Source organism: Rana temporaria, chromosome 2, assembly GCF_905171775.1.
Source record: "Rana temporaria chromosome 2, aRanTem1.1, whole genome shotgun sequence".
NCBI classification, from domain to species: domain Eukaryota; kingdom Metazoa; phylum Chordata; class Amphibia; order Anura; family Ranidae; genus Rana; species Rana temporaria.
The window spans coordinates 375,182,010-375,204,539 of record NC_053490.1 but is presented as its reverse complement, the minus strand read 5'-3'; the positions used below and the strand labels follow the sequence as shown (position 1 = coordinate 375,204,539).

The 22,530-nt window shown below is 39.9% G+C and overlaps 1 protein-coding gene across 4 annotated transcripts in view; it reads right to left on the bottom strand.

Annotated features, from left to right (window-relative positions):
* Positions 1-4,169: 4,169 nt before the first annotated feature.
* The window catches only part of BAK1 (BCL2 antagonist/killer 1), a 59,889-nt gene continuing 41,528 nt past the window's right edge, over positions 4,170-22,530 (bottom strand). For all 4 annotated transcript variants that reach the window (XM_040337809.1, XM_040337810.1, XM_040337812.1 and 1 more), the window contains 3 exons: positions 16,716-16,859; positions 6,347-6,527; positions 4,170-4,587 (listed from right to left, as the gene is read on the bottom strand). In XM_040337809.1, the coding sequence (XP_040193743.1) occupies positions 4,480-4,587; positions 6,347-6,527; positions 16,716-16,859 (433 nt within the window). In that variant the 3' untranslated portion in view covers positions 4,170-4,479. The remainder of the gene's footprint in view (positions 4,588-6,346; positions 6,528-16,715; positions 16,860-22,530) is intronic.

Sequence of the window (22,530 nt, the reverse complement as noted above, 5' to 3'; positions counted from 1 at the left end):
CATGCAGTCAGTTTTCGGTGCAGAAACTGACTGTATGGTGTGATGGTGTGAACTAGATCCATTGGAATATATGGAAAACACTGTGCATGCATTTTTAGTGCAGGAAAAAGCGCACGGAACTGCATCTGGTGTGAACTGGCCCTTAGGGCCAGATTCACCAAAGAGATACGACGGCGTTTCTCCTGATACGCCGTCGTATCTCTGTTTCTATCTATGCGACCGATTCATAGAATCAGTTACGCATAGACACTGTCGGATCTTAGGATGCAATACTGCGGCCGCCGCTGGGTGGAGTTCGCGTCGTAAACCAGCGTTGGGTATGCAAATTAGCAGTTACGGCAGATCCACGACGGATTTTCGCGTTCGCTACGTTGCTGCTAGTCTAGTTTCCTGTCGCAAAGTTAGTCGTCGTTTGACCTGCCCTAACTTTAGTCAGCAATCGTATTGCTGTCTAAAGTATGGCCGTCGTTCCCGCGTCAAAATTAAAAATTTAACGTGTTTGCGTAACGCGTCCGGGAATACGGAAGTACGCTACACGCTTCGCCGTTCGAAAAAATGACATCACGGTGCGCAAAGCACGGCGGGAGTTAGGAAACGGAGCATGCGCAGTAGGTCCGGCGCGGGAGCGCGCCTAATTTAAATGGCACACGCCCATTTGAATTGGCCCGCCTTGCGCCGGAGGCGTAGTTTTCATCGCAAGTGCTTTGTGAATCAGGCACTTGCGATGAAAACTTGAGGCGGTGTAACGTATCTACGATACGTTACGCCGCCGCAGTTCTATGTGAATCTGGCCCTTATTTCTTATATTGCTCCAGAGACATATTAAGGCATTTTATAACATTCCGTTCATAGAGCTATATATAGGGTAGACTCATTAAAGTGGAGGTTCACCCTATAAAAAAATTCTAACACTGCATCCAGCCCAGTTGTGCATATAAAATGACACTGACCTTTTTTTTTCTTTTCCGTAGATAGCGTTTAGCCTTGGAATTCACCGCGGCTTCCGGGTAGGGAATCCCGCAGGAGTTGGCGTTCCTATTGGCATGCCAATTGATTGACATGCTAAACGACGGAGCACACAGCGCGTCACAACTTCCCGAAGGAAGCTCAGATCGAGTCGGGTCTATTCGGCGCCGGGAAGTCGTGACCGCTGTGTGCGCGGTCGTTTAGCATGTCAATCAATTGGGGGAAATTTATTATAGCAAAAAGTAAAAAATATTATTTTTTTTTAAAATTGTCGCTCTATTTTTGTTTATAGCGCAAAAACTAAAAACCGCAGAGGTGATCAAATACCACCAAAAGAAAGCTCTATTTGTGGGGAAAAAAAGGATGCAATTTTGTTTGGGAGCCACGTTGCACGACCGCGCAATTGTCAGTTAATGCGACGCCGTGCCGAAACGCAAAAAGTGCTCTGGTCTTTGACCAGCAATATGGTCCGGGGGTTAAGTGGTTAAAGAAATCATGTCCAACCACTGTCTGCTGGTTATAACTTTCCAATAAGATGGGCAGATGCAGCTATGAAGAAGAGGGTGAAGTGAAGACAAAAAAACACATAAAACAAACAAAATACATTGAACACTGACAGACAGAAGTTGTATAAGTAGGTATACACAGTCCAAAAAGGAAACTAGTGTAATTAACATCTACATTGGCCATATATGTGTTTATGTTGATGAGTGGAGCACTACTAGTAAATGTAAACCCCCAATATTGGGAACTACTAAAGATACTACTACAAATTAAAGTTCAGTATTAAGGCCATTAGGCACAAGAGATCTCAATCTGTATATCCACCACTTTTCTTTCTGTAGTAGTAGTATCAGATTGATATCACCTCTTATTGGCGACAACTTCAGTGAAAAGATGCCCTTAACCCGCATGCCTTTCAGGCTGCCTTTATTAAATTGGGCAAAATGTCTTGCTAGGGGTTTGTCTGTTTTTTTATTTTTTTTTCCACTGTTTCCACACGTTCATCTATGCATATCCTAATCTGGCATTTTGTTTTCCTGTATAGAACTTTTTACAGGGACAAGTCAACATATAGATGACTTTGGTAGTAGCAATTTATGAGGTCCTTTATTTGGAAACTTCATTCACCCAGTGCATCATTTCAACAATTGTCCGATGGAGCATAAAGACGGTCAGATTATCCAACAAAACACGCCCATCGGAAATATCCGATCGTGTGTACGGGCCTTTACTGTGCTCCATTGGGTCCCAAATCGGGTTATCACTCTTACCGGGCCTGGGTCAGCTACACCTCCTCTTTTCTTTTTGAGGAGATCTTTTTTGTTGTACTGGGCTACTTTTTGTTTGGCTCGCCTGAGACGTCAATGCAAATAGCTTCTTTCACAGAAGCTTGTATAAAGGTCTTTGCTTTCCGGTCTAAAGTCAGCTGGTTTGGTACAATTCCTCTTTAGCCACTTTGGATGGTAGCCATCTGCTCTCAGTAGCGTATTGGCCGCTGCCGTACATGTAGACACAGAGCTGCCATCAATGCTAATTCATAAATCAAGAAAGGAAATCTCTTTTTGATCAAAGACATAGGCGAGTCCAATGTTGTTCTAAATAAAGGACCTCATAAAATTGTCCTACTACCAAAGTCATCTATATGTTCACCTTTCCCTGTAACATGTTCTATATAGGGAAAACAAAAATGCCAGCTTAGGATACGCATAGGTAAACATACGTGTGAAATCAGTGAAAAAAACAAACAGACAAAACCCTTGCAAGACATGTTGCCAAATTGAGGACCGAGGATCCGAAGGGAACGGTAAAGAACGGTAAAGTACTGTTACAGATGCATCCATTTGAGACTGTATTTAATCTGAGGTGTTTTCTTCACAAGTTCTCTCACTCAGTTCCACCATCTCCCCTCTGTCTCCCTTTGTTTGAACCACAGCACTTCCATCCATTGATGATTGATTTATGTGCATGATATTCACCGCAGCCGCGGTTTCAGAGATCCATTGATTTAGGAGTGCCACAGATCGTTACTCTCAGGTTCTTCATCTCTGCCAGAGTGGATTTCCGTTAGTATGTACTCAGGGTCAATTATCTCCTCATCAGTCCATGACCAACTTATTCCTAGAAAAATCAGGATTTCAGTATCTACAACGGATGAGGATTATTCCTTTACTTAAAGAACTGGGACATCTGCACCCGACTTCAGCAGCTTCCACTAACTACACCCATCCACTCTTGGCTCTGGCCCTATGCTGTGGAGGTGTGCCCTGTGTCAATTGACCTGGCGTCCTGAAGTTTTTTGTAAATTGTCTGTGTTTGTGTGTCTTTAACACAGCTAGCGTGCATATTTTGCTTTACTTAGCAGATTTTATGTTTCCCCCTTCTTGGTGGCTATTTCAGCACCATGATTTTAGATGGTATTACCTTTGACTAAATAAAATACATTTTTGAATTAGCTGTACGCACTTGGTCATTTTGCAGCCTTCCTTCCTCTGTTTCCCCTTCTTGGAGAAGAAGTATTTCTATGACATACTCCTGACCACTGTAGTTGACTGTTACTAACCACTGCACTCAATATGCTGGGCTTTATATGACATGTTCTCGACGACTTCACTTTGTGTGTTGGGTCGTATTTCACATATAACCAAAAAAAATAACTTCACTACCAACAGCTGTTGTACATTAAAGCATAAAAGGTGCCGTTTTCAAAGGGTTTTTCACTTCCAAATGCAGATAAGGGGTGTCTGTAGGAAAAAGAAGCAATGCAGCTTTGACTAGAGATGAATAATGCCCTTGTATAGTTGTCAACCATTTATGTACCTCAAAGAAGCCTGACTGGAAAACTCCCAGGACATTGCCAAGAGAGGCCCAGCTGTTACCATTCCCCTTCACAGGTGTCAGCTTTTTTCTGATTCAAACCACCTCACATGTTTTTTTCTCTCTCCTGATACACAGTGTGCTGGTTCTTTATTCTCATCTGGTTAACCAAGGCGGAAGCCCCGTCCCAACAAGAAAATTATCTACGGCCCTGCTGCCGTTGGCAAATTTTCTGATTTCTGTTGTTTCCTCCCTTTTACTACATTATCCAAAAGTCAACCATTACAAAACATGAATGTAATGTATACTGTCAGTTTTGGCATACTTGCTGGCTGTAATGGTAGTGTTTAGGTGATAAATATTTTAAAACAGGAAACACGAAAAGGTGTAAAAAAAAGGGACATTTATTAATGATAATTGCACTAAATAGAGCTCCATTCAAGATCTAGTGTATCCCGTAAAAATATTTTCCCTGAGGCTAGAACGGAAACAGGCGTCGGTTAAGGAAATGTTACTACTCAAGACGTCCTTGTGGGTGAAGGTTTGACATCCACAATATCCCCAGGTATAAAATAGAAGGTCTTTTCCGATTATATAGTAGGTCAAAACCTTTGAGACAGGCTCTTTAGGAACCTGATTGCGTCTCCCGAATTCATTCACAGATCACTCTTCAGCGATGGAAATATACTCCCAATTTCAGGATCCTGAGCCCAAACGTTTAATCACAAATTGAAGGATAAGAACAACACCCAACGTCATCAGAACATATCGGATACTGTTATTTGTCAGTTTAAGTACAGCAGCCTGAAAAAGATACAAAAAAAAAAACTTAGATCAGAAATAGAGTAAAACAAATATTAATCTAATCAGTGCATTTGACAAAAAAAAAAAAAAAAAAATTGCATATTAAATGTAGAGTTGCTCTTAAAAAAGACTATTTAACCTTCATATTCATGTATTAAATATAAGAAACATGCCATTTATACACATTTTAAAAGGAAAAAAAGATGATCAGAAATTGTGTATTGAGCAAGGGGACTCAATGAACAAGAATGCTCAGAATGGATGAGTGTTTATGTCAATATGAAGGAGAGGGGGGCATTTTGTAAGAAAGCAAAGTACTTCTGATCTCAAGAGGAGGCAACAGAAATTGGGACAGGTTTTCTGACCCGCTTGTTAAATCTTGCCTCTCCCCCCCCCCCCCCCTCAACATATCTGGTAACTCACACAGCTCTGGCCCCTCCTGTACACAAACAGTAAAGCCGATCACAGTACAAACATCACACACGAGGGGTGCACATGCAGATAGTAGCCAGAGGTGGCAGTCATAAGCTCGATCTGTGAGCTCAATGACACAGAGCAGCAGAAGCTGCCGAGTTTGTTTCTGTAGTGCACAACACGGCTTTCCTTCACCTGCCATCTCCAGGCTCTTGCAGCCCCCTCGGGACGATTGGCCCCCTTACATGTGTATCGGCGCGGCCCTGAACCCAAGTAAACATATTTAGTTGCAATGTATATTTTTGTTGAGAAGAAACTGTGTCTATTACATGCATATATATTTATAAAAAATAAAATTAAAATATATGCATATTTTGACTATGGGGGAAAAAAAAGATGATCTTACAACATCCAGGTTATTACCCAACATCTATAGTCTGGGATGAGTTGCAGGGATAGGCAGAGGTTCTTACAAATAGTAACTGGCAATACTCAGCACATAGCTGAACTATGGGATAAGCAAATATTGTCTTGCAGAAGCATGTGTATTCTTACTTCAATCTTGGTGTGCTTTGTGTTTTTTCTCCAGACCTGTACAGTAATCCTGTTTGAAACCCTGCGTTGTGCAGGAGCTTTGTGCTTTTCTTTGTGCAGTAGCACTGTCATTTTTTAGTAAAGTTCCTTTAGATGAACTTGTTTGATGTATTTATAGAAGTGGAATATCCTCAAGCAGGGCTGGGACAAGGGAGGGCGAGCAGGATGGGCAGCTACCATTGGCACAGGGCGGGAGTGAAATGAATAGTGTGAAATGAATGCCAAATGAATAGCCATTTGGTAATGTCTACTTTGCTGCAGAGCAGCGGCAAACAGGCAATCGCCATTGATGTCTACTGGGGACTGAAGTCCCATAGCCCTCTCCCTTGCCAATTCATCACATGGCTGCGAAGAGGATCTTGGCATATGACAAGCATATTATTAAACTCTAGGCAGGAGATACTATTTATATTTCAGTTATTTTACATATCTTTCTCTGTCGTATCAATGTATTTCAGCTATGAAATAATAGATGTAAAGCCTTAGCTACATTTTGATTTAGTTTATCTTTGCCACCTTCCAGTTTCATAGCTAATATATGCCAATGACCTCAGGCAGTATAACTGGCCAACTGCACCTGGGCAGCATTTCCAGATATCTATCAGAAAAGCAGTCTGCACAGAAAAAAAAAAAAATTGTTATGTACAATAAACCCATTTTAGAGTTTTTCACTTCAATTTTTGGAATAACTGTATAAACTGAATTATGCAATGCACATACTGTCTAAAATATATTTTTTCTGTTTACTTACCCAGCCGCCTTGTCCTACAATCCAGCGGACAATTCTACTTTCCACCAGGTATCTAGCAAGCCACTGAGCAATCGTTCTTAGAAACCTATGCCGTCCATTTTCCCACACATGGACAGCTAATCGATATCCAAAGCCAAGGAGTGCTAGAACACGTCCCCAGTTCACCCCAGTTTCAAAAACACTGAAAAAAGACAGGAAGAAAACAATGTTACACTTCAAAATATATTGCACACAGAAACAAAGAAAGAAAAAATAAAGAAAATAACCACACATTAAAAAAGGATGGACAATCAGAATGCATTAAAAAAAAAAAAATAGCAATAAGCCATTATTCTATACAGTATTTAGTTAAATAAACAATTTAGGGCTAGAGGCAAAATAAAAAGATCAAAGTGAATCTAATGTGACTAATTTGGCAGAGATGCTGAAGAAAGGTGTACTGGGCAAGATTTAAGAATAAAAATGTAATTAATAAAGCAGACATAGCCCATAATTAAATTGCCCATTCTTCTAGGTATTACTTATGCACCCATCTTCCAATACAGAATCTCTCTGTAGACTTTTCAACTGGCCTTAAAGCGAATTGGAACCACATTCTAAAATTATAAATGGGTACCTAGTCCTATACACATAAATGTATCCAATACAGCTGAAAAAACATTTGAGATCGTAAAACCCAAGATTGATAATGAACCCCAATGGTGACAGATATCAGAATTTACAATACTAACCAATAGTTACAGCCATAAATCTAAATGATGGTGGCGCAATCTATGAATGTATTTCCTATAACAGAGTTAATATTTTTTATTTATTCAGGTGCAGAGAGACAGCTTTATTGAAAGGGATATGCACACAAACTGCTTCAGGTGAATGCTGCCCTTTAAGTATTCACGAGATATTAAAGCAGTTGTAACTCTAAAAAAAAATAAAAAAATTGGAGACCACTGGATCAAACTGTGGCCTGAATGTGGCCCTTTGTTTGCCTTTATCCGGCACTCAGAGCACTATTCCTCCAACTGACACCAACAAGGGGGCATATTCCTTCCACTGACACAAACAGTGGGCAACCATTCCTCTTACTGTTTAGTACACATATTCGCCAGCTGCAGTCCAAAACTTTTATTGCAGAAAAATCATATCACAAAAAGAATCAGTGCAACATTTTGAAGTTGAGCGGGATCCTCTCAACAGGCATGCGATATGTGTACTGATCTGTGATATATCCAGTGTCTAGCTGGTAATCGCTACAGCACCTGCTACCGATGAGCCTGTAATCCAGGAATGTGTGTGATGGGAAAATAGACAATACCATTCCTCTCACTGACACCAACAGTTGAGAACCATTCCTCTTACTAAAACCAACAATGGGGCAATTTTCCTCCCATTGACACCAGCAATGAGGCACTATTTCTCCCACTAAAACCAGTAAAGGGGCACTATTCCTCCTTTTACTGACTACGCACTATGTATTTTTTTTTTACTCCAACCGAGGTTGGGGCATATTCTACTTCTACTGGCCACTCCGGCCCCCCTAAAGTCTGAAGGACAGTAAACCGGCCCTTTGTTCAGAAAGTTTGGAGACCCCTGCATTAAAGCATAAACAACAGCACAGTGCTTGTGCTGTATAATTTGTCCCCTTCTATATTCTAATATACCTGGTTGATCCTGCCTAGTGCTGCCCTCCCCTCTGTAAACTGACTACGTTTACCATGATACCGTGGTTAGTTTACGTGCCTCCATCAGCTCGCCGTCTCTCCCCCTCCTTCCCTGCCTATCAGCTAGTCTCAGTGCCGATCTGATCCCTGCCCCTCTTCCCCTGCTGCTATAATACAAAATACTGCTAAAATAATTTTGTTTTATTCCTAGAATCCCGTGTGTTAGATTAAGTTATGTGAACACAAAGATCCACGTCCTGTCAGGGAGAGGAGACCGATGCTGTGTCCCTTGTACATAGGACACAGATCGGTCACCTCCCCTAGTCAGTCCCCTCCCCCCACAGTTAGAATCACTAGTAGGGAACACATTTAACCCCTTCCTCGTCAGTGACATTTATACAGTAATCAGTGCATATTTATAGCACTGATCGCTGTATAAATGTAAATGGTCCCAAAAATATGTCAAAAGTGTCAGATGTGTTCGCCATAATGTCGCAGTCACAATAAAAAAATCGCAGATCGCCGACATTACTAGTAAAAAAAAAAATCATAATTATGTCCCCTATTTTATAGGCGCTATAACTTTTACGCAAACCAATCACTATAGGCTTATTGCGATTTTTGTTTTACCAAAAATATGTAGAAGAATACGTATCGGCCTAAACTGAGAAAAAAAAAATATAAAAAAAATAATTGGGATATTTATTATAGCAAAAAGTAAAAAATAGTGTTTTTTCAAAATTGACGCTCTTTTTTTGTTTATAGCGCAAAAAATAAAAACCGCAGGAGGTGATCAAATACCACCAAAAGAAAGCTCCATTTGTGGGGGGAAAAAAAAGGATGTAAATTTTGTTTGGGAGCCACACCGCACAACCACGCAATTGTCAGTTAAAGCGATGCAGTGCCGAAAGCTGGAATTTCGCCTGGGCAGGAAGGGGGTATATGTGCCCAGTAAGCAAGTGGTTAAGAATTACATTTTTACATAATCTGATCAGAGTAGTTCAGTGTCACCATAGTGTCACTGTACTACTCTAGGAGGATGATCAAGGATTTTTTTTTTTTTTACACTGTTAAAAGTATTGCTTATAACTGTCAGGAATGGCTTTCATTCATGACAGCTTGCTTACTATTGTGATCTGTGATTAGCTCCAGCTGCCATTGTATTGCACAATGGCCACTTTCACTTCTCCCACCTTCCTTGTCCCCACTTTCTTTTTATTTATCCCTGTGTTTGTCACTTTTATGTTGGTCGTTACACATTTTGTCACAGTGTGATTAGTAGGGTGTGGGTCCTCGGGCCTACCCTGAACATCTTGGGAGGGGGTGGACATGGACTTCTGGCTAAGTTCGCCCTCTCTCATGGGGTCTCCCTTTGGGAAAGCCCCACGAGTACTTGGGTGGGTCTGTTTCGGCAGACCCCCAAGAGAAAGGGGTTCTTCTGGTTTCGGCCAGATGGACCAAGTGAGTACCTCAGTCCCCGTCAGGAGCCTAACACCCCGGGAAATCAGGGTAAAGTCCATCCTAGTGGAGGACAGTGTAACACCCGTTGCATGTTTTGTGTCACTCTTTATGTGTGTGTGCACTTTGCCACCGGGTGGAGTTTTTGGGTTTCACACGCCACTGGCTTTAAAAAAAAAAAAAAAAACATATTGTGATCTGTGATTAGCTACAGCTAATCACATGGTACAGGGTGAAGTGATTGGCCTAGGTACCATGTGATAGCTTGGGCCAATCACAGCATCACAATAGTAAGCAAGCAGTCATGAATGGAAGTCATTCATGACTGGTTTTGCTTACATGTAATCATACGATTGCCATTGTCTTGGCAATCACATTATACCCTGGGCGACCACAGCAGTTGGGAACCATAATCTATCACAGAATCACGCAGCTGCATGCCCCAGTGGCACACCAGTGCGCATGTGCTGGGTGATGTACCAGTGCACCATCTAGCCTGTAGCTGCCACCCACTCGCAGTAAATGTACTGTGGTTGGGCAGCAAGTGGTTAAATTCTTTAAAACTATAAACACATTTTCTATGCCAATAACCTTGTGACAGGGTCTCTTTAAAAGGACTTAAATATTTATTTTTAGCGGATTCGATATTTAATACAGCATTGACATCTTTAAAATCTTGTTAAATGAGAAAGGGGAAAGAAACAACTATGGTAAAAGGTGACAGAAAGCTGTAAGTATGTTTATATAATGTGAAGTAATATTTCTCTATGCGACAAACCTATAAAACAGTTAATCTGACATTGAGCTTGGTAGGGAGAAGGGGGCTTGACCAGATCCGGGCCTCCTCCTGCATCCACCGTGACTGGTCACCCTGGCCGGCTTTTCACAACAATGTGCATGCAAGGTATTAAGGGGGCTGCTGCACACAGGTTTTTACCTGCATGCATAAAATGCATGCAGGTAAAAAACCTTGTGCCTTTACAACCACGTTAATGCTTGTAACAGACTACACCATATACTGTATGTTATTTTTATTTTGTCCATAGCTCCACTTTAAAGTTTTGCTAAAGACAAAACATTTTTGTTTTGTACAGATTAGGGAATTTTTTGGGGCATGCGAGCCAAACTTCCTGTCCTGTAGAGGAAGTTGTAGGATATCCCTCAAAGTGTCCTCATCTACACATTTCACTTCTAGTCTGGATGAAAATGGCTGTTCAGGAAAAATAGACAAGGTGACCGACTCCAGTGGAAAGACCATCAATATAACCCAATGGGTTATAACCCTTCACTACCCAAAACAACAAAAAGTTCCTATATATATATATATATATATATATATATATATATATATATATATATATATATATATATATATATATATATATATATATATTAGATTTAACAAAATGCCGCAATTTCTGCTTTATTCACTCCTCCACCTTCAACATGCAATTGTAAACCTTTCCAAAATGTTGTATCTCAAAGTTTAGAATACCACTACCCCAGTTAGTACCTCAATCAAAATTGAAGGTGGTACATACCAGTTACATTAGCGTGAAAAACAATACAAGTAAAGATGAGTAAATGGTACGCTACACACACTCTTAATTCATCGTAAAACTATCAAACGGTGAATAAGATCAATATGTGACTCTTTGTAACTAATACGAAAAATCGTACTAATAAAAATTGTTGAAAGTGAAATGGATGGCGGTGCTAAAATGTAGCCGGTGTGTCCTTTTATATTTGACAGTGTGAAATATATGCTATACTTCCATTCTACTTGATGAATGCTTCAACAAAACCATTTACATATCCACTGAATATTACTTACACATTGGCTAATTGCTTCTTTAATTTTTGAATCAACACATTTTATCCACTTGTAGTTTGCCATTTTAGCGTGTATTCTTTTCAAACATTACTTACAGGGAAAGTTCCCTCTGGCTCTCCTATAAATCAGCCTCAATCCCGTCATCATTTATCTGGCTCTCCGCACTGCATGAAAGTCAGTGAAATGCTGCACCAGCATTTTATCATTTAATCCTGACGTGGCGCTCAATGATACCCCCTTACTGATTACATAAAATGTGTAAGCCTACCCTTTGGGAGTCCCGGTCTACATCCTACCCAACATTTGAAGCTGGGAGTCATCACTAGTACATTATTTGAAAATCAGGGTAATATACATTATTAAAGGATGATGGAACATTTTGTGTCTGAATTTCAAATGCACAGTAAGAAGCTGAGAGGGCATGTTTATAGATATGGCAGAAAGGACAAAATGAAAATTACAGATTTCAAAGTGATAGCAAAAGCATTTAGATAGCGAAACTGCACTGAATGCAAATTACCTGAGAATGCAGAAAAAGTTCTAGCCCATGAAGCGGGCTGGGAAGCAGGAGAGAGAATAGAGAAAGTTATGCCACAAAGTCCATGAGCACCATATAAAACTTATATACCAAACAACAAAAAATATTCACTCGATCTATTTTAATTCCAGGACCAAAAGCTGACATTTCTTGCCCGATATAAATAGAGTACCTTCAAAAAGTATTCATACCCCTTGAGTGAAATGTTCCACATTTTGTCACAACCAAAATGTTAAATGTATTTTATTGGGATTTGATGTTATAGACCGACACAAAGTGGCACTTCATTGTGAAGTAGAAGGAAAATGATAAATGGTTTTCAATTTTTTTTTACAAATAAATATCTGAAGACCATTAATTATATTCCTTCCACTTCACAATTAGATATCACTTTGTGTTGGTCTATCACATAAAATACATTTAACTTTTTGGTTGTAACATGGCAGAATGTGGAAAATTTCAAGGGGTATGAATACTTTAAGGCACTGTAACACAGATTAAATGTACACTGCATTGCCCATGGTAGCCAACTTAGTTCTTGTCAGAATTCCTATTAACTTCTAACTTACAGCCGAATAGTAGTTGTACATTTAGTCAGTTGCCATACTTTTTAGGCTCATTCACACTTTGATTTATTGCATTAAAAATTACATTTTGTGTGCAATTCCAATGTATTCTTCATTGGCTAGTTCATATCCTTGCAACTTGGCTTTTTAAAAGATCTGTAATTTTTGCGAGTTAAGAGGACCCACTGAAAAATGCACAAAACTGCGTACAATTTTAAACATACAGCTGCACTTGAAAAACAAATCTGTATTCTAAATAATTTGCCCTCACATTGTAAAATATGTGAACGTATTTTGGCTCATGCACACAGTAACACGGGGACCATAGAGCCTGCAAGAGCATATCAAACCTGCATACAATCTTCCCCATGAGCTACAGTTGCCATGTACAGTTACCTATATGAACAGATTATAGGATGCAGCTGTAGGGTTGGTATATGCCAGTACTTGCGTAAACATATGTGCATGCATAAATGTAAGACCTCTGGATGCAGAATGTCTTGTATGTCAATACCCAAGTTTACACAAGTACCTGTGTACATCTGCATCCTGTGATTGCTTATTATATCAATTTGAACAATAAATTCACTTTGGTTGAGAGAAAGAAAAAAAAAAAAAAAAAAAAAAAAATATTTCTCTGGATGATTAATTTACAATGCTTGGATTTTAACATACTTTGTTGCACATTCCTACGTGTTCAACTCTGAAGAAAAAGCTGTTTGTTGTCATTGAGTGAATCTGAATGGGAGAGACTTTTTCTTTATCAATCAGCTGATGCACTTGCAGTGTGTTAATGGTGAAAGTTGTAGCGCCTGTATCCCTTAAGAAGTATCTCACCAAAATTAAAAATTGTTGTTGCAACCGATGCCTAAAATTCTTACTTTTATCTTAGTGCAGACTTCCGGAAAAATCAGTAAGCCAATTACACAGCCGGGAAATAATTTTTTTGGGGTAGTTTTAGCACTAATAATGTACAGAATGCCTCCAGGTTGCCATATTGCATTTTACAGATTAAAGACAGTACTGCAGATTGAAAAGGAAAGGTCATTTTTAATCACATTCAACACTGTGTAGCAACAGTATACGCTATAGTAGGGAATGTCTGTACTGGAGGGGGGGTGTGTGTCTGTAAGGGTTAGGCTGGTAGGGGGAGATTTGTACTGGGGGTCTTTGCTACAAGGCTGGACTGGAGGGATCTGTACTGAGAAGCTAGCCTGAAAAGGGGGGGATTCAGGGCTGTGGGAGAAGATCTGTAATGGGAGGTGATTGGGGCTGCTTTTGGACAGGGGCTTGGGAGGGGGGCAGGGAGTGGCTTTGTACTGACAGAAACGTTTTGTTTGAAGAGGGTGGTGGTCCTGTTAGGAAGGCGGTTTGTCTCTACGCCTGTCACCACATAGACTACTGCGGCAGGGGAAGAAAAGGGCTCTGTACACGTGCAATCTTTAATGAGCCACACGTATGGTAGTTTAAAAAAAATCAAAGTTCTCTACCTGTATCATCATTGTAGAGTCTATTTAGCCATCCTACGTCCTCTTATATTACTGCAAATCTATTATATCTACTTTGATACATGAAGGTTGAGTAGTTTAGTGAAAGAAAACTGGATAGAACTGAAACGACTGTACAAAATTGCTGAGTGTGTTGTCATTCCACAATAGGGGATTAGGAGTCCTCTGCACTTTTTGCAGATCAATGGCTATGTTTCTGTACTTTTAGAGTCTTTAAATGAATACAAAGATAAATGTGCATAAATAAGTGCTTAATACGTTGTTTGTTTGTTTTTTGCTTTGCTGCACTTTAACTGCAGAAGAGAATGTAGTCAAGTCACCAGGCTGAATGTGCTGAAAACTAGGGCAGTGTAAATCTCAGAAATGCATGGAACTGCTCTCAAATATGTTCTTTTTAACTGTGTATGTAACCAACTTGTTGCTTGGACTTTAGCTTTAAAAATATTGGATTATGGCGCCTTTAGTCAGGTGCAAATTAGTGTGAGCATTATTAGAACCAATCACTTTCTTTATGAATATGGCACAGTAAATCTTACATATGCTTGAGGAACAAGTGAACCACTTAAGGACCCAGCCTTTTTCTGACATTTGTTGTTTACAAGAAAAAAAAATCTGTATTCTTTTGCTGGAAAATTAATAAGACACCCCCAAACATATATATATTTTTAGCAGAGACACTTAGAGAATAAAATAGCGGTCATTGCAACTTATGTCATACATTTTTTTTTTTGCACAACAGTTTTTCAAACACCTTTTTTTGGTAAAAATACACTTTAATAAATGGAATATATAATATATACCCCAAGATGAGGTTTACGAAAAGTAAAATTAGATACCCAACATGTCATGCTTTAAAATTACACATGCTCGTGAAATGGTGCCAAAATACAGTACTTAACCACTTAAGGACCCATTCACACTGATATACGTCGGCAGAATGGCACGGCTGGGCACAATCACGTACGTGTCTCTTTAAGCCCAGCCGAAGCTCTGTGACCACGCCCGCGGCACCGATTGCCGCCGGTGTCCCACGATCGGTCACTGGAGCTGAAGAACGGGGAGAGGGGTGTGTAAACACACCTTCCACGTTCTTCATTGCGGCAGTCTCAGTGATCGTCTGTTCCCTGATATAGGGAAAGACAATCACTGACGTCACATGTCCAGCCCCACCCCCTACAGTTAGAAACACATATGAGGTCACACTTAACCACTAAGGGGCGCTGTAGGGGTTAACTCCTAAACTGCAATTGTCATTTTCACAGTAAACAGTGCATTTTTATAGCACTTTTTGCTGTGAAAATGACAATGGTCCCAGAAATGTGTCAAAATTGTCCAATGTGTCCGCCATGTCGTCGCAGTCACGAAAAAAAAAAAAAACGCTGAACGCCGCCATTAGTAGTAAAAAAAATAAAATAATAAAAATGCAATTAAGCTATCCCCTATTTTGTAAACGCTATAAATTTTGCGCAAACCAATCGATAAACGCTTATTGCGATTTTTTTTAACAAAAATAGGTAGAAGAATACGTATCGGCCTAAACTGAGGAAAAAATACGTTTTTTAGATATTTTTGGGGGATATTTATTATAGCAAAAAGTAAGAAATATTGAATTTTTTTCAAAATTGTCACTCTATTTTTGTTTATAGTGCAAAAAATAAAAAACGCAGAGGTGATCAAATACCACCAAAAGAAAGCTCTATTTGTGGGAAAAAAAGACGCCAATTTTGTTTGGGAGCCACGTCGCACAACCGCGCAATTGTCAGTTAAAGCGACGCAGTGCCAAATCGCAAAAAGGGCAAGGTCCTTAACCTGTAGGTATGTTATGTATAATGGTCCAGGTCTTAAGTGGTTAAAAAACTAAAACTCCATAGGCAACACTTAAAAAAAATCTAAAGTTTACCAGTTTAGAGTTACAGAGGAGGTCTAGAATTATTGCTCTCGCTCAGACGTTTGCGGCTATACCGCTCGTGTGGTGCAAACACCATCTACATATGTGGGTGGGACTTACGTATGAGTTTACTACTGCGTGCGAGCACGCAGAGACAGTGGCACTTAAATTTTTTTTTTTAAAAGGGACCATGTAAAAAAATTGAAAAATGTTATACTTTTTTTTTTTAAACTCTTTTATTGCAAGAAATGTAAACATCCCTTGCGATAACAATACAGCATGAGAGGTCCTCTTTATGGAGAGATCTGGAGTCTAAAAGACCCCAAATCTCTCCTTCTACATTTTAAATTAAGAAGCAAAACTTTACATGGCCCAAGAACCGGAAGCGACGTCATGACGTCGCTCTGATCCTCCAAGGGCAGAGAGATGAGCATTGGTCATCTTGCCATTGCTTATCTCTATTGAAAGACACTGCCGATGCCAGAAGGTTCCCGGGCTCAGTGATCCGTAACGTACCAACGGGAAGTGGCGGGAGGCCGGCACCTCTCCCACCACTTCTAAAAGTGATCCCGCAGTGAGTTTATCACAGGGATCACTTATCTGAAAGCTGAAAAAAAAATACCAGGGTTGTGACATCTAGCTGCAGCCTTAACCCTGGTATTTAATATCAAAGCAATGACATATTTTTCCAGTTAGGCAGTTGGCAAGTGGTTAAAATAACAGGTCACAATACAGCTGCAGTTGTAGTGTGTATTGGATAGCATTTGTATTTCTCCAGCTTCTTATATTGCCTGGTATTGTTTTAATAAAATGCCCAACAATGTAATGTCACATTCCTGCACATCACTTGACTATACAAACTAGGTTATCTAGTCATACGAGGCTCACAATGTATTCTAATAGTTATTTTTGGCAGTACCTGGAAGCAATCTTTCGGAAATAGTCATAAGCGTTGTCCAAGCTAGGATTCAGGTTCTTCACAATGGCATCAAAATGATCCTTATAACGCTTATTAAAGTCATCTCCAATCAATGCTAGCTGTTGTCCCACTTTGTCTAAATGGCTGTGGAAAGATAAAGTGGTTATTTTTGCGTTCAAATTTTTTTTCTAATTTTACCATGTAGGACAAAAATAGCCAAGTTATTCAGACCCAAGGGTAAAATGAAAGAGCACGTTTTTGTTTTTTTTTCCAGGAAAGGCAGACAAGAGCCTTCTAAACACTATATCCCGGAAGTTTTTTTGAGTCTATTGGTTAAAACTGCTGAAAAGAAAATGGAGAACACTGGAGTTGCTACCAATAGCAACCGATTAGGTTTCCGCTTTAATTTTATAGAAATCTCGAAAAGCCATTCTTAACATCATTTGTAGAGATTTTTCTACAGTTCATATTTATCCATATTAGAGTTATATACAGGGTACAATAACCAGCTTATATTTTGCCTTTGGCATTAATGGACTTACCAATTTCAGACTCCTTTTATTTGGAATTGCTTTATTTTCTAAGGCACATTTTCCCTTTCAAGTTATCCTTTAAAGCCATCTATATCCAGAATCAATACTGCAGTAATAGGTGGTAAAAGTAGGCTGAATTATCCAACATTTTCTTATATTTGAGACTCAAGATTTCCTTCAATTCTTCATAAAAAATAAATGGGTCACTTAAAGTGGAATTAAGGTACGCTGTACTTGGCTCTCCTTCATGGAAAGGACATCTGGGAGTCCCCTTGTAACCACTAAGATCTTCACCTAGTCTTTTTTTTGGTTTACCATGTTCAGTTAACCTAATTGGCCAGTCTGGGGTGATGCAAGCTCCGTGCATGCGCAAGGAAGTTATTTCATCCCAGTACCAATGCATGCAAAGATTGTACACTAAACTGCACATGTATAGTTCGGTGTACAATCTTTGTAGACTTGCTAGCAAGAAGGTAAGATAATTAATGATGGGCTTTGGTGGTACTCCAAATTTTAGTGTCGATGGAGAACTCAAGGACCAATTCTCAGAAGCAGTCGCAAAGTTGTGCCAGTGTGGATGCTTGGTATGGGAAATTGTATATGGAAACAGAGGAGTTAATTTATTTTGTAGATAAGAACATGCCTACTAGGAACATTTTATTTATTCTTTTGCAAAAGTCCCACTTTATGTCTTCACTGATGGTTTATACAAATTTTGTCTTTAATTTCTGAATTTGGCCACTGGTACCGCAAAAAGAAAGCCCTGTTTAATCTGTAAACTGACTTTTCAGAGCCTACAAAAGGAATATCCGTTCCCTCCCAAACAAGTGACATCACTTGGCCAATCAAGGGTGACCAGCACTGTCACATGGGAGAGGGGGAGTGAGTCACAAACTCACCCATAACTGGAACTAGTCTTGCATGTGATTTAATATGCAAAACAAAAACCTGTGTTGAGCCCTTTAAACTGTTCTGGCCCCGTTTTGGAGGACCCCGTCACATTTCCCTCCAGGTGAGCAATCTGCATTTTTTTCCAGCATTATATGCAAAGCTAGAGAGAAAACATTGCCAATGCGATGTTTTTGTCTTTTGTACCTATTCAGTATGTGTAGTTTTACCTTTGCTTGCTTTGAAGATATACACTTCTGATCATGTATTGATATGATGTATGTGAGAAGCTTTGCCATATTAAACAAAATTAAAAAACAAAACAAAAAACATTCAACTGTGGTACTGAACTCTGTGGACCCTTGTCAAAATCAGGGAAAGGGGAAAGGGAATATACAGAATACACACACACACACAGCAAGAGAATAACCACAATCCTGACACTCAAGGTTAAAATATTTGCTGAACCAGATATTATCAGCATTAGAGCAAATATACAACAGTCTCATTGTTGCTTTTGGGTTAGTTGTACTTTAGAACAATCCAAATTCAGCTTTTTAATTATATAATTTATTTCCATGTAGCCAGGGCTGACACAGATTCCTGCTTATCCACTGGCAATCAGTTAAACTACCCCATGGTGATCCACTGTAGTGACAAAGCTCTGAATGTACTGAAGTACATTTTGATACATATATTTGATACAGATCTTTGGTACATTTTCAGGGAGGAATTACCCACGGACTCACAACTAATTTTCTTTGACCTCTTAAAAGAAAATCAAGGCCCTTTGTCAATGCGTCTCCTGCCTAAAGGACAGAGTGATACCATGGTGTTGGAGGGGCATGAGAAATAATTGGAGGAACTACAACAGTTGAAAGACAAATAAGAGGATATTGAGAATAGGGTGAGATGCATCAATCAGAATTTGAATATTGCCTGAATCCATTACAGATCAATGGGGCACAGCCCTGGCTCTGTACCAAGAACTGGCACCAGACATTCCTCCTTAAAAGCCACAGATCTCTAGCTCCAAAACCTATAGCTGGATCACCAAGGGATATCCAACAGCACGTACCAAGAATGAACTTTCTTTTTGCAAACAAAAATATAAGCTGTTGCAGATTTGGCACAGTCAACCATACTGAAACCTAGAGCACTGAAATCCTACAAACAACATAACATACATTATAGGTTTGGGTTTCCTTTTAAACTTCTCTGTTTCCATATAAAATATCCCATACCAAGCATCCACAACTTTGTGACTGCTTCTGATTATGCATGGAGTATAAAAATCTTATTTTCTTCATTGTTTATTAAAAGACAGAATTCAGGGAATTCGATTATAATCAGGACATCCAAAAGCAACAATGGGTCCTTGCCAGTGATACTGGAGTGCTAAAAAAGCAATACGCCACCAAAAAAATAAACTATCAACATATTTGTAAAAACGCACCAAAAACAAACAGTTAGGTCAGCAGCAGAAAATTATTAACTGGACGCAGACACAGGTCAAAAGGCAAATCCATAATGGAAGTTTGGATAACATAAGTCCACAGAAGACAGACCAGCAGATCAAAAATGAAAGAAAGAAGACATGAACCATGAACTCTTAAAAGTTGGGTTGTACAATGAGGAATAGATAGTACAGCCAGGCAACCAATCTTGCAATAGGACAGTAGAGCTGTATCATCCCAATGAACAGACAAAAAGGAAAACTTAACAAGCCTTGAGGAATACCAGAAGAACTAGTCCTGAAGCCATGCTTAAGGGAAATTGTCATGTCACTGGTAAAGGCCAAACTCGTGAGAAGATTCTGCCTTATACCACCTGTCCGATTTGTCCCCTGAAATTGATGACAGGGTAGGACAGGACACACAGTGGCACAGGCACCTGTAGCAAAGTCCTGGCTTGCAGAAGAACTGGATATTGCGAAGAAATTCATGTCGAAAGTCATCACAGGGCTAGTAGAAGCAGGAGGCAGGAACATGGTCAGATAGACAGAAGTTAGCAACAGGTGGGTAGCACAGACATTGAGTCAGAAGATGACAATATAAACAGGAGCCAGGCCAAGGTCAGTAACACACGGACAGTAGATAAACTGAAGGAATAAGCCAGGTGCGTGGTCAAAAAGCAAGCCAGAGGTCAGGTGCAGGAGCGATCGAGATCAGGTGTAGTCAAAAGGCGAAACCGGGTATAGAACAGGAACAAGCTGGGTCTGGTCATGGGTCACAGGACACATGCAGTGCTTTCACTTGCAAACATGGCCCAGTTTTCTAAAAATGGACTTGGTTTTCCTGACAGAAATTTATATCAGGTAAGTAGAATCCTTAAAATAGAGGGGATAAGCAGGGCCAATTGTACCTCATAACCTAACTGATACACAAAGCATCATAACTGAAAGATGAAAAGAGCATCTTAAAACCGACATCTAGACTGTACCCAAAGATAGCAACATAACACTGCACACCTAATAGAACATGATTCTAATGCCGCGTACACACGATCATTTTTCGGCATTAAAAAAAACGACGTTTTTCCAACTTCATTATTAAAACGATGTTGCCCACACACCATTGTTTAAAAAAAAATGCTTTAGCAAAGCGCGGTGACGTACAACACGTACGACGGCACAATAAAGCGGAAGTTCCATGCGGATGACGCCACCCTTGGGGCTGCTTTAGTTGATTCCGTGTTAGTAAAAGACGATTCGTGGTTTTTTGTCTGTTACAGCGTGATTAATGTGCCTACTCCATTATGAATGGTAGTTTTACCAGAACGAGCGCTCCCGTCTCATAACTTGCTTCTGAGCATGCGCGGGTTTTTAACGTAATTTTAGTCCACACACGATCATTTTTTACAACCCGAAAAGCGACATCGTTTAAAAACGTCATTAAAAAATGCAGCATGTTCGAAAAAAAAAAATTGGTCGTTTTTCAGAACCCAAAAAATGATGTGAAGCCCACACACAATTATTTTAAATGACATTTTTTTAAAACAATGTTTTTTTCATGGCGAAAAATGATCGTGTGTACGTGGCATAAGAATCAGTGAACATGCCCAAAACCCCATCGCCACTGAAGAATGAGGGGGTAGGCATCTTAGACACCTTATGAGGAGTGGTCACATTACAGGGAGCAGGAGCATGGAAGGAAACAGAAAACATGTCCTCAATGGGCTGCAGATCAGATGTACATGAAGGACCTAGGTTCTGGTGGTCAGGTACCCAAGGATACTATCCTCCACAAGGGGCACTTGTGGCAGAATCCTAGCTTGATTCACTTGCTGCCTGTCCAGGGGGATTAAGGACCATTCTGCAATGAATACTTATTGCCAAAGGCTGATGAGTGATAGCTAAGAAACAATCAATTTGAACGATTTATCCTGAAAGCTATTGGGGATGACTTGAGTGTCTAAACATGGGGGAGGTACACCACCTCAGGATGGAGCTGAACAAACAAAATCCCTCCAGTTAAGAAGTGGTGGTGCACCTTCATGCAGAAGACTGAGCAGAGGAGTTAGAGGGCCTGTATTTTTGAGACCTATGGCTTGAGTGGGAGGAAGGCTTGGTCTGCCTACTAGCTTCTACTCGTATAGTAGATGCAGCAGAAGGGGGTCATTCCACCCCTTCCACTGACCTTAAAGGGTTTAGGCAGGAGTGCACTACAACCACAAGAGGTTTTGCCTAGCAATGTCAGGGTCTTCTTTAAGGGACCCAATACAAATAAATATATTTTTTTGATCAAAGACTTTATTGAATAAATCAACATGGTGTACAAGCAAGTGTTTCAGTATATTAACTGAACAACAATTCGGTACACTCCGAAGCATTTAGAAACATATCGTAAAAATGTCAATAGATATAAAATGGTAATACAATAGATAATATGTTTCATTGTGTTCAATGATTACGTAACAAAAAATGCATGTGATAGTTCCCTGTCGTACAGGGAAGGTTAGGTACGGAACAACCATTTTACTTTCTCGGAGTGACTAACACTTCTTGTAGCATTAAAATATGTAAACAAGAAAAGGTAGAAGGGAGAGAGGAAAGCACAAGGAATGGGGAGGAAAAAAGGAGTGTTTGGAGTCTCTCGATGGTCAGCTAGCACTCTACACTTCATTAAGTGACTGGGGTCTGCAGTGAGCAGCTAGGGTTCCAGCAGGGATTTGTCATAAGTAGGCGCCAAATATGTATCCACTTATGGCTGACAAACAAATCTAGTTTTACAAATTAAAATCACCTACAACACAGGGTGCAATGTAATTCCTTTAAAATCCAAAGGTCTTTGAAAGCCCAGTTCAACAATCAGCTTACAGGTAACAGGCCTCAGTTCCATCCCAAGAAAAAGTAGAAAATGAAGGGCTGAGGTCATCCATTGCAACGAGATTGT